The sequence below is a fragment of the Terrapene carolina genome, unplaced genomic scaffold (genome assembly GCF_002925995.2).
Source record: "Terrapene carolina triunguis isolate 2854851 unplaced genomic scaffold, T_m_triunguis-2.0 Scaffold66, whole genome shotgun sequence".
Taxonomy (NCBI): Eukaryota; Metazoa; Chordata; order Testudines; family Emydidae; genus Terrapene; species Terrapene triunguis.
Genome location: NW_020664417.1, coordinates 54,080,045 through 54,093,798, shown reverse-complemented (window position 1 = coordinate 54,093,798; position 13,754 = coordinate 54,080,045). Strand labels below are relative to the sequence as shown.

General features: G+C 41.3%; 1 protein-coding gene across 2 annotated transcripts in view; it reads right to left on the bottom strand.

The window, feature by feature from the left end:
• LNX1 (ligand of numb-protein X 1) overlaps positions 1–13,754 on the bottom strand; it is an 83,260-nt gene that overhangs the window by 37,961 nt on the left and 31,545 nt on the right. For both annotated transcript variants that reach the window (XM_024215958.1, XM_024215966.1), the window contains exons 3-4: positions 12,288–12,443; positions 715–917 (exon numbers count right to left, since the gene is read on the bottom strand). In XM_024215958.1, the coding sequence (XP_024071726.1) occupies positions 715–917; positions 12,288–12,443 (359 nt within the window). The remainder of the gene's footprint in view (positions 1–714; positions 918–12,287; positions 12,444–13,754) is intronic.

Here is a 13,754-nt window from a genome sequence, read left to right as displayed (position 1 = left end):
TTGGAGCTTTGGTTAAGTGTCATTCTGCTTATCAGAAGCGTATCTTGGCCCCCATTTTCCTAACCCTGCAGCTCGTGTAGTCATTAGTGCAAAGGAGGTGTAAAACACTGTCAAGCCAGAATGGTAGCATTTCATACACCCTTTGTGCTAGTGTAAATCAGTAAACAAGGAGCAGGGCAATGGAGAATTAGGTCCCTTTCATCCACAAGTGGATCTCGAAATGTCACTAGAACAGACTGAACTGTACTTCCTGATTCTGTCTGGGTCAGAAATGGCACAGGAATACTCTCTCTTACTGCATTTTGGTCCTTCTGCCTCAGTCCAGGAAGCAGAGGGGCCTGAAACTCAAGGGAAAATGAGCAAACCAATCAGTAATCTTCAGAAAAAGGTTTGGTTGAAGTTTTGAGGAAAAGTTAGAGTCAGTTCTTATTTGTGCAATGCAGTTCATCCATCCTTATTCACTGAGGCCCCAATTCGGGAAAGCATGCCTACTCAGGACAGCACTCAGATACATGCCTATATGACAGAAGGAACCATATCAAGTACCAGAGCCTGCAGTTTAATGACACATCTTGTCATGCATTATGCTTTCTGTATACACAAACGGGTAAGTCTTACTTCCCTTTCTTACATCCCTATTGCAGTATGTATTTACATTGACTTGTTCTTTGTTAAGATGTTAACCCTTCACCTGGCATTTCCACAGTACTGTACCTTTAGTATCATGTCTCCCGGCAGTAATCTTCCATCTCTGGCAATCACCCCATCTCGATAGATATGTTGTATAATGATGTGGACCAAAGGTGTCTCACTGCCTCCCACAACTCTAACGGCAAGACTTTCTTTGGGATCAGTACGATTGATCTTAATACTGGTAATTTCTCCATCTGGAATCAGGTGATATAATCTGGGGAAGACTGAAATGCACATAAAAAGTTATTTATCTGAAATAATAATTATGCTTTATTAAAAACAACACCATAATTTCAGGTCTGCAGCAGATCCAACCAGGTTTTAGCAGTCGATATGGTTTATGTTAAAGGGGAGGAGAGGATGCCCTGTTTTTTTCAGGGATTGTTGTAATTAGTAAATTCAAGGTTTAATGTTTTCTGCAATCAGTTCTTCTCTGCATCTTCTACCTTGATGGACTGCGCCTTCCCCACTCATAAGTACGATTCTACAGAACACTGCTTGGACCTTCAGAGTGATCCAGGCCGGTGAAATGTATTTAAAGGAAAATTGCAGTGATTTGTTCTAGTATCCTAGGAGAACTAAATAGGTACTTTACCTCTCCAATACCCTCCCTACTCAGGCAGTTCTTTACTGGCCCCAGGAATGTCTTAGAGGGACGTGTGTAACTACCAGACAAACCAAGAGCCTGAAGGGGCCGCAGCCTGACCTATTAGCCCAGAACTCTCATCTGAGTTGTCATAGACTTTCGTGTGTGTGCCTGTCTGTCTGGGACCGACCGGAACATTGCCTACTATTGATTTAGTAGCCCAGGGTTTCAGCACCAGAACAGAAAGTTCCAAGGGACGTTTGGCTCACAAAACGTGAGGAAATATTTCCTCACATCTTCACGTCTAGAAAGTTTCCTAATATCCAAATTAAAGGGAGGAGGAGATCTTCTGTGTAACCCAAGAGAAGTGACGTTTCCTCTATAGGACCCTTCCTACTTCACTGTATGGAGCTCAAGCAAACTCATTGGAATAGGAATCCCTTGCTCCTCCTAACTTAAGTGTGCAAAATGTCCATATTAAAGCAGCATGCACTTGGACAGAGAGCAGACAGAGATCCCTAAGGATCTGAGGTAGACAAGGCTCCATCCAAACTTCAAGGGTTTTCCAAACTCATGGGCCCAGCTACATGAGAAAAAATGACTCATTGCGGACAAATCAGTCATATACAATACACAAGGGTTTAGTTTAAATTCTAATTGGGAAATGCAGACTTAAATGTGTCTCAGCATGGAACCAATTTAGTGGAAAGGGACGATAAATCTGGAGTCATCAATAGGGGATGTGCTATCTCCCCAATGTTGTCTATGGCCTGGTTAAACATTACAACAGACCCTTAGTTTCAGACAAATACAGCTAGGCAGCTGGGTGTCCTGGTTATTACTACATGGTGTTATCTTCCATCTATAGAAAAGTAATATGGCATTATTCCCAATACAGACCCCAATTCAGCCAGGAATTTAAGAACGTGCTGAACTTTAAGCATATATATAGCCCCACACAAATCTTGCTCACGTTCTTAAAGTCTGGCATGTGCTTTAGTACCTTTCTATAGCAGCACTATACCATATAGAGACAAACTAGCTTTGATTTTAGTAAAAGGAAATTTATTTGAAGGGAACAATGACCTTATTTCCCCTCGATGCTGGAATATTTTCCACCTGACTTAAGAAGCCCTCCTGCCGCCCCTCCCCGCCCCTGGTGGCACAAAACCATGATGTTTCCTTAGCTGTATTATGTGGAGCTCTGCTGTACTTGAGGATCTGAGCATAGGTGTATTATCTTTTAAACTATAATTTGCTGTAGAAGTATGTTCCTTTCCCAAATGGCACATTTGTCTGTACAATGTTACTGTAATTTTCTTCCCTTTTATGAGTATTAAAACTTTTAGTTCAAATTCATTCCTGTCTAAATCCAAATCTAAAATCAATGGAGTTACACTAAGGAAGTATTTGGTTCAATATTATTTTACACATGCCTTAGTATTTTTAATGTATTCATCTGTCCCAAACCATCTATTACAGAAGTAAAGGCCCCACACATGAGAGAAGGCATTTTGAATTTTTGGCACAAGGGATCTTTTGATTGTAAGAGTGAGCTCACACGAATAACCCACTGGTAGAGAAATAATGTATCATCATTCTTTTCAAAGAACTGTAATTACCTATTTTTAAAATCAAAGGGCAGAGGTTGCCATTAAAAAGCCAACACTTAACTAGAGTTACAGCAGAACAGTATCAGAGAGCACGGTATTTCCTAGTCTAAGTTTGTTGAAGAGCAAATAGATTGAGAGAGAGAGAAGCTGAAAAAGAATAGTAGCATTGTGTTGCATCCCTTACCACTCCTTTGACTGTAAAATCTTCAGGACAGGAAACTCTCCTCCATCATGTCTGTAAAGAGCACCTACCAGCAGCACAGACTTGGTCTTTGTTGTTTACATACAGTAGATACAGTTTATTACTGATCTAGGTAATTATACAGCCTCATCACTGCAGTATCTGAGTGCCTGTTTCTCTTACACCCTCCTTTCAGTTGTTTCTGCTACAATACCAGCCCCTTTCTGTTTTGCACACGCACTAAGTGCCAGATAGGTGGAAGTTATGTTACTTTGTCATTTACCCCTATTTTTTTGGACCAGGTTTTACTCAGTTTGTAACTTATCCAACCATTTTAAGTCACCACTGAATTTGGTCCCAAATATCTTTAATAAAGGATCCACACTTTCAGGGCCTGATTCTCATTTCAGCTAAGTGGGTATATAGCTGATAGAAAGGTGTAAAAGGGCTATTGTGTAAATGAGAATCAGAACCCCAATATTTTTCATTGTACCTAATCACCTATAAACCATCTTGTCAGTCTTTCCTAGGCATTTTTCATGTCCCCATCACTGTATTAGCTAGGTGCCAATGGAATCCTTGTAGTTTGATCAATGTAACTGATCAAAAAACTGCTTGAATTTCACATTCCATGGCGACTTGTTACGGCTTCTAACAAATTGTACCATTTGATTTTAATCAGACTCTGTCTCTACATCTTATTCTCAGAACCTTTTCTAGTGAATTATACTGATCAATCTCTTGATCACTTAAACACTATGGCCTGATACACTACTATGTTATTCCAGTTTTACACCAGTCTTGCTGTAGATTTCAGCTGAGTTGTACTAGCATAAAAGTGGAGTATAGGAACAACTGCTGTATAGTTTTGGCTCTTTGCTTCATGTATAGACGATTCTTTTAACTAGTTTGTAACCTATTGAGTCTTGCAGTGGCATGTTCCTGTCCTTCACTACAAACTTTTACAGCGTCTTAATTGCAGATATGCCAAGAAGAATTTTAATATCTAATTTGCTTTTACTCTAATCAAATGTGTAATCTACAAAGAAATCTCTCCGAGAATTTTCTCTTTTCTTGCCAGTCGCCCATTATACAGGTTTTCCTCTTATACTCAACTGTGTGCATTTGATGTCTGTAAAGAACATCCTGTAAAATACAGAATGTTCTTTAGAAAAAGTAGACACTTCTGCCCATAATCCAGGTAAAATAACTGGATTAATCTCTACTTCTGCGGATGGTTTCTTTAATGCTCTGCTGGATGTGTCTATATTCACAATATCCCTTTCTACTTTGAGCCTGGTTTTCAGCTGTATGTTTGTCTAAACTGTACCAGATTAAAAACTAGCTGCTAACCAGATTAGACCCCCTTTTAAGCAGAACAAATCTATTATCCACTCATTTCATTGTCCATATGAATTATGAAAATGGTTGATTAAAATATACTTTACCTATTTAAAATAGTAATATACAAGAAAAAACCTGAATGGCCTTTTAATTTACTAATATATTTATTTCACTCAAAAGAGTTAGGCCTGGATCCAGCTACTGCTTGCGTATGGGTGGATGCCTGTGCCTGAACAGAGCCCCACTGACCTCAACAAGGCTTTGCACAGGTGCAAGTCATGCGTCACACACAGCTAGTGGCAGGGTCAGAGCCTTAATCTGTGTTTCCCCCATTTATTCCAATCTTCATTGTATTCTTAATTAATTAGTTATCCCCCATCCTCTTTCAGCAGGTTTTCCAGAGCAGGAAAACCATTAAGTATTTCATACCTTTCTTTCCCCATTTACACTTCCAGTCTTTACATATCGTTGAACGGCAGAATCTAGAAAGAAGTAAACTTTCTGTCTTGTTTTTGGTGACTCTGCTTGCAGATTTTTCTCCATACTCTTGTATATTTCTCATCGGGAGTGGTATGGAGCACTCTGAATCTGTCAATAATAATAAAAGGTCATCTGTATTCAGAAATATCCGATGTACTACTTCCTCAAGCTATACTCCTTTGATAGCAGCATTTAATATATTATTGACATTACAGTTTTAAATAAGGCAGGAGAGAATGGCCATTCCTGTTTAAGACAGTACCTCTGTTCGCTTGAAAAGATGTAAGACTCTGAGTGCTCATTAGTACTTTAGCTACAGGATTTTTATATAAGACTTTATGTGCCCCAAATTTATGTTACTTAATGTAAACATAAATTCAATGCTCAAATTTAGCAAACTCATATGCTTATTATGCATCTACTGATAATGCTGCTAGTGAAATATCCTGTTCCTTAACATCCTTAGCTTAATATCCTGCTCCTTAACAGGAAATATCCTGCTCCTTAACTTCCTTAACTTCATCAGGTGTGATGAGTGCTGGATAATGTCTGCTATTAGGTTTTAACCCATGTTGACCAGACTGAATTATTAACACAATTTGCACCCCATGCTGCAAATCTATATTCATGCTAGTAGGCCTGATTCATGAGTAGCTCACTGAAGTCAATGGGTTTATTTGCAGGACTAAGGACTACTCACCTAAATAAGGCTATGCAAGTGCAGGCTATCATTTCCTTTATCCTCGTTTCCAGAATTTAAGCAATATAATCAATGTTATAATCAATTGTTAGCAAATACGCAGATCTATAATTCTCACACACAAGTTTGACCCAGTTTGGTTTCTGTGTTACATTAGATTTATTTGAGCCTTGCATATTGTCTTTTGCAACCTGCTTTAATATTTGATTTTCCTAATGATTTTCAGTCACTTCGGAGACAGGAATGATCTATCTATCTATCTACTTTTAATTCTCCAGTGAAGTAATCTATACTTTGGGATTTTACCTTTTTTAACATCTTATTGCTTCTGTGGTTTCTCCAGTGGTATATCAATTTTCTCAAAGAAGGTTTTGTAGGACTGATGATATGATTGTTTAAGATCTTATAGTATCTCAGTAAAATTGCACTTGTTTTATTTGGTCAGTAATCACATTTCCCTTTTATAGTCAATTCTTGCCTTGCACAGGCAGGCTACAACAGGAATTTATCTTAAATGGTGGAAATCCTGCAGGATTACTCTTTTTCTAGGTATTTATGCCTTGTGCATCACCATGGAATCAGAGTGCTTAAGATCCATCCTTTCTGAGATCTCCACCAGCTGTTTTCTGAGATTTTGGCAAAAACAGAACCAGAAATTCCAGTCTGCTGTGGTGGATTTTAATTTGAAAAACTACTGAAAGCGGGTTAGACTCCACATTCTAGGTTTGGGCCACCTCTAGAATAAACTTGATTTTTTTTGTGTTCTTTCTTTGCTCTGTATAAACCATTTTCCTTTCCTTATACAAATCTCACAGGCATGATGCTGAAAAGGGGATTCTAGTTCCCTAAAGTCTTAACTTTTTCTCATCTTTTCAGTATCTCCATTTCAGTATCTCAAGGACTCTCATCTTGCTCAGGATCAATTCCTGCCTCTTGCACCAAAGCCAATTAGCCAGGCTTAGTACAGGGAGTGTACCGCTACAGGCTTCTCAGCAGCCATTATTGCAACCCTGAGACTGCAATAGCTCTTTATAGGGTGAGGGGTAGAGGCTGATGGATCTCCATAAGCACAAGATCCACAACCCCTATTCCACTCGTACCCCAGCCTGCCCAGCAACTCACTTGTACTGATCCCCTATAAAGGAACTCCACAGTGTACAAGGAGGCAGACATCCCGGCAATGTCCACACCAGCTCTACTGCCCTCTCCAGCTGAGAAGGAAAGGGTAGATGTGTCCCTCACTGCAGGGTGCCACCTGCAACATTGCAGTCCCTAGGAGGCAGCCAAGCCTCATGAGACATATGGGAATGAGAAAAATTCAGATAAATCAGCTATTTTAAAGTTATTTTAAGGTAAAGCCCATTAAAAAAAATTCAGTTAATTTGTTTAAATTAACCAATTAAATATTTACGTATAAACAGCTTTGAAGTTGTCGGAGTTTCATTGGTTTCCAATGAGTCCTGAATCTTTTTTGGGCCTAACTTTGCCTCTTGAGATTGTCAAGATGACAGCTTCTTGCTTGACCGCTCACTATTCACTCACCTTCCTTTTATTCTTATGCTTTTTATAGAACACTGCAGTTTCCCTGTAATTTTTTCCCCCTCACTGGGATAGCCTCATAAGACCTGTAAAGAGCCAACAAGCAGACCACACACTCTTACTCCAAGATACACCTGCTGCCTGGATGCGTTTGCTCTATGTTTGTACAGCGCCTACCACAATGGAGTCCTGGCTCCTAGGGGCTACTACATTACTACTAATAAAATAATTATAATACAACAGTTACAAAAACGATGCAGTGTGGAACACATTCCATCTAAAATAGCAGGAAATGTCATTCAGCAATCACAATCTCCATTTATTTTACAGCTTCCTATAATAACTAATGAATGTTACTGAAAACCATCAGCATGAGTACCTGTTACAGTTCCCACAGTTAGTGTTAGCCCTAGGTGGTTTAAAATTAATACTATAGACTGGTTTGAATAAGGAGTATATATGTCTCTGTTGGACAGAAATGAACACAGACAGGGTGGTGCCAAACTAGGAGTATATTGACACACGTAGAGTACACCATAGTTGTACTGACTTGCTCATGGTACTTGATCATTTAAGTCGGCTGTTGAGGTAACTCACAGTGACAGACCTAGTCATAAGAAATTACATCTTAAATGCAACACAGTTGGAGAGGCTACTTCAAAACCTCAACACCTTCTTTCACTTCTCAAAATGTAAAACCATGTATTTTCAGGCTCTCTTAGCATTTCAGGGATGAAGTAGGAATTATTTTTAAACCTTATATGCTATGAGTTAGACCATTCTCATTTAAACACCATCAACTTGGATGCCATATTGTAAACAAACGTTTCCTTGCCCATATTGCCAGAAAAAATATCTTAAATTCTTTAAAATGAAAGAATTTTAAAAATCCAGTTTACTTCTCAGTATTTATGCTCTTTGTTTTTTAGCATTTCAGGCCGAGGCACAGAGCAAGTCTAAAATTTTTTTAGCCTAAATGGTTGGGGTTTGACTAAGTTATCAGCAACTGAAAACAGGGGCTTACCATGGAAAGTGTCGGGCAATCTTAGCTTTAGGTGGCACTACCAGCTCCATTTATAATTGATCATTAAACTCCTAAGAGAGCCTCTAGGATGCTATAATATAATCATATTAAAGAGACAATCAGCATTGTTTAATATTTATCCAATGCCTCCGTGTCCATGGTGAGTGAAAGAACTGTGTGAGGGCAAGCTAAACGGAGTCAAGACTGTTTCACTGTGGATCTTTCCACCTTAATGAAAAGCACGATGAAGAGGAGTATAGATCATCACTAAGGCTAAGATTTTGCCATAGATATTTTAGTAAAAGTCATGGACAGGTCATGGGCAATAAAGAAAAATTTGCGGAAGCCATGACTTATCCCTGACTTTTACTAAAAATATCCATGATAAAATAGGAAGGGACTAGGCAGCTATGGGTGGCTAGGAGCTCTGGGGCCCCCACCACCCACGGGGGCTCAGAGCTCGAGGGTCCCCCTGGCCCCTCGTGGCGGCTGGGGGCTCTGGGGATCCCCCTACCCCTGCCACCGCGGCTGGGAGTCCCCCTGCCCCCACCACCGGGGAACTGCGGGGGTCCCCCTGCCCGGAGAGCTATGGGTGTCCCCGTCGCGGTGGCTGGGGAGCTGCGGGGTACTGCCCCTGCCTGCAGTGGCTGGAGAGCTGCAGGGGTACCCCTGCTGCCCATGATGGCTGGGAGCTTGGGGGCTCGCTGCCTCAGGTGGTGGGGGTACCTCACAGTGGGGCTGGAGTCATGGAGGCCTTTGGAAGTCACAGATTCCATGACTTCCATGACCTCTGTGACAAAATCGTAGCCTTAATCATCACCTGAGGCACACAACAGCTAGCCTACCAGTTTCACATTATCAGAGCAGTGCCACAGTGATGATATCAGACTCATCATATAAGGAAGAGTATACAAGACAACATGGGCTATGGCAAGGAGGTTATTCTAAATGCTGTTCACGCTGTGCAGCTGCAGGAAGCGCAAGCATCACAAATGAGGTTCTTACTTGCCCCTTATCCATGGAGATCTTGTGCCTGAGGTACAGACAAACACAAAACAGAGACCCCTAAGCCAGGCAAGGGGAGGGAGTTCTGACAGACCAGCAGATCAACCACAACAGACGTTAACTCAAGCTCAGTTGGGCTTTGGTCAAACGGATGGCAGCTCCTCGCAGAAAGGCTCACCTTTAATTAGTAATATAGCATTATCAAAAACTTTTACTGCAACCTGATTTCTACTATTCAGATGGCATGGGCATAAAAACCATGAACACTTTGGGCCTGATTCTGCACTCACGCTGGCATAAATCAGGGGTCTCTCTGCTGATGTTAATGGAGTTACATTGGTGGAAACAAAGGGAGAGTCAGATTCTCTCTCTCCCTGGGAAAATTGGGTAATTTGGCCACAACTGGCCAGGTGAAAATCCCATCAACAGGGGAGATGTATGTGACAATGTAAAGCTGGCAGAGCCAGCTCTGGCACCTGCGCCAAACCTCCCAACCACCTTGGCACAAGGGGCATGTGGCAGGAGACAGAGGGCATGTCAGAGGCAGGAAGAAAAGGGGAGAGGGCAAGGCAGAAGGCAGCTCTGCTACATCAATTCACAACTGGTATATGGTCCCTTGGGAACCAGAGGAAGCTGTCATAAATTAAAGGAGCCCCTAAACTGTTCTAACTTGGGCTGAGGCCAGGGCTGGGGCATCTCAAGACTCGAGGAGCCATAACTGTCTCCTTGATAGCCCCAGTCTCTTCTGCCCTGAGAACTGCTCAGCACAGGAGAATATCTGGCTTTTGAATCCCATTTTGATTAAACATTGAGTGGCACAGGACATATGTCTAGAAATAAATTGAAGTGAAGTTGACAGCTAGAGAAAAAAAATTAAAATAATAATGGCAGCTAAACCATCCGAACTGCTGCTGACCTCTGTGAAAGCATAAGGTACAAAATATAATGTTGGTAAAACCAGCCAGATCTTGAGTCCTGCCAGGATTCAATTCATCACAATATTTACCAGTCAGGATGATCCTGCAAGGGTACAGGCAATGCCTGGAAGCCAATGGGCCATTAAGAGAAAGGTATCCCCCCCAACACAGCACCACACTCTCCAAGAGGTAAAATCTCCCCAAAAGGAATAAGAGACTCAGCAAAGCAGGATGAATCTGCAGCAGGCTGAAAATGCAGCCTGGAGAGAGCTATGACCTGTTTGGCTATCAGACTCCAGCCATCTCCCAAGTGTGTCTCAGTGACAGCACAATTAACAAGAGTCAGACCGTAGACTATGGAGAACAACTGAAGGAGTCCCCTCACTCACACAGAATTGGAGTGTTCTGCTGCCTGTCATGATAATTACAATTGTTTCAGAAAGAACTGTATTCAGTTTCTCCTCCAGCAAGAGGAGAGAGACGAGCAAGAACCTTTGAGTCTCTGCTATACAAAGCACCTGTTGTAATGAATTGTCAAGGATCAAAATCACAGATTCATATTAAGGGCGTATTTGAATTCTAACAAATTATTTGTTTACATGCTTGTTTCCAAGATGTAATAGGGCATTTAAAGACAGATTCCCAGAACTGTAATCACACAACTGCATACGTTTTTTGAATTTGAGTTCATACAGTTCTAGTAATGTCCATGCAAATAGCCCTTTAGACATATGATTGGACATTTGAACGCATAATTACTGTGATCACTATGATGGTAACTATATCTGCAAATTGAATAGTCAGATACACGCATGGCTTTTCACATGCAATAGCACATGCAGAGTTTTGCAAACCTAGGCTTTTTAAAGTTTGCTTGCAATCTTTAACTTTAAATTTCAGTGAAACTACTTGGTTCAGTGAAGTTATTAGCGATGCCATTGGGTCAAAGATCAGAACCATAATACCTTTAGAGAAAGGTTTATGCATTTAGAGTTACCTGGTTGTCATTTAAGTCCAACTTTTAAGTCACTTTATAAATATAATGTCTCAGTATGTGGAAAGTACTGAAAAATACCTGAAAATACAGAAACCAAATGGAGCTTTCCACATGGAACAAGCAGATAAACTGTGAGAGATGTTGGCGTGGCTCTCTGTTGCCGTACACCTTGTGTACTCATTTACTCCTGTGCAAAGGGGTGTAAAATGCTACTGTTCTGACTTGGCAGCATTTTACACTTGCCGTATTCAGGTGCAAATGACTGCAGTGCAATGGGGAACTGGACCCTTTGTCTTCCTAAAACATTGACCTAAGCAAGGTGCAAATGGATATCTGATTTGGGGATAAGAGATTCTATGTCATGTTCCCATCGTTAAAGTTTAGAGCAAAGAAATAATGAGCTTGATTTAGGCAATCATCACTCCAAAGATATTGTCACTTCCCCTCCATCCTGATGGCTGCTGTGTTGGCATATGGTGCAGAGCAATTAGTTAACGTTTATGTAGTGCTGTGAGCATATCAAGTGCTAAGTATTATTTTCCATCTCTCCCTGTCACTGACTAATAGCATATAGTAACTTGTCTCTATTTCCTTATGACAGAGCACAATGCTCTTGCAGTCTGTCTCGCCTGTCTGGCCATCTTAGCACACTTCTGCCACCAAATATCAAACGTAAGTGCTGGAACACTGATGATGATATTTTATCTTTGTATAATACTTTCCACCTACAGACTTCCAAATGCTTAAAAACATCAATGAAGCCTTACAACCCCCTGTGAGATGTATAGTAGATATTATCCAAATTTTATAGAGGGGGAAACTGAGACATACACTGGATAAGTGGCTTGTCCAAAATCAAAGGCAGAGCCAATAAAAGAATTCAGATATCCTGACTTCCAACCCCATGTTTTAAACACTAGGCCACCCTTGTAGCATGTGTTCTGTTGCCAGAAAAGCCCCAATCAGATTCCACATATCTCTAAGTTCTCACTCTCCTTGCTTGGCTGGTACATTTTTTAAAAAATAAAACAATGAAGTATTTTAAAAACACAAACTAATCCATGACTAGGGCTCCCAGGCACTACAGTCACACAATACATAAATAATAACAGAAGTACTGTAAGACCTGGGTGTTAAATCGTCATGTGAGTGGGGCTCCCACCCCGTCATGGTATATAGAAAAATACACAGGCTGAACGAAGTGTTACCTTCGTCTGCGGCAAGACAGTTTTCAACACACTCCCTTTCCTGGTCAGCCTGGTTGGATACGGCACTGCCACTTTTCGTCCTTCGAAGGACACTCAAAGCTCGATTTATTTTTTTAAAAGATCTGCTTCTTATAGTGGAACGTTCGAAGGGCTGACCTGCAACAGACAGAGAAAAATAAATAGCAGCAGCTTTGGGTTGCACAACCAACAGAACCACGTCATTTCTGTAACCGTAGCTATGCACAGGGAAGGCAGAGGTCATGGTGGCGGTGACACCAGGGCTGCTGTAGCTTCTCCCTCCCCTCCTCGCTGCATATGGCTTCCCTTACGTTGTATCTGGCCCCAAATGGAGTTTCAGGCCTGAGAATTCATTAACCTTAATTTGAAGGATTGCTATCCTGTGCTGTCCCACACCCCAGGATCTTTAACTCCATCTGTTTAGCCAGCCATAAACGTAGCATTGATTTCCAGGGATAGTGGCCTGTGAACAGCACTATTCAAAGCCAAAGCCATACCATGGATTGGCTAGTGGAAAATGCCTGTAAGGTGAAGGGCTAGTGCCACAACAAATGAGCTGAGTGTGTTCCACCAGCCCGCAGGAGAGAAATTGGAGGCTATTGCTAAGTCTGCTATGGAAGCAGCATACGGCACTGCTGCAAAGTCATCATGGTGGCCCCTCCAACTCCCCACCCCAACAGTGCCTAATATTTTAATGGCTAAAATTAGAAGTGTCAGGAATGCTAGCCATACAGCATTCCATCCTCCTGATCAGGAATAATAATTAGGGAGGTGAGAAACCAAAAGGGGTCCCAGTTCTAAAGCAGGCTAAAGAACTTTTTTTAAAAGGTTTTTAAAATTGAGCAAAAATAATGATATGAAGGAGAGGAAAAAAGAGCAAAAGGGACTTGCAAGACAGTACAAATGTATAATAATTGAAATACAGACTCTTCTGATTTCTACAGGGCCATAGGTATGCATGGCACTTCTTACTCTGTATCTTTCAGTATGATATGTGTACTGTGCATCACCATCTAATGGTACAAAACTCCCCAAAATCAGGTTTAACCCCCCCGCCCCTGGCCCAACCAAAACAGCAGGGTTCAGTTCTATGATGAAGGTCTTTGATTCTGGTGCTCTCTCCCCACCTTTCCATCTGCCCACCCACTGCATGCTCTCAAGACCAAAGCATTGGTCATGGATTCCAAATTCAACTCAGTTTAAATTTTTCCTTTGTAGCCTTGCATCCATCCTCCCAAGACAAACTCCTTTTGGCTCCCATGCCCCCACAAATACTAGTTCTACCTGTACTATACTCTTCTTTTTACTGGCTATACTTCTTGATGGCTGCCTTTGGTCATACTGCATTTTTCCAATATGCTACACTCACTGGGGCTTGGCAGGGCAGGGTAGGGGAGGAAGAAATAGGGAAAGATTTTTTGGTGTGGTTAGTTCATTACTGTGGTTCGT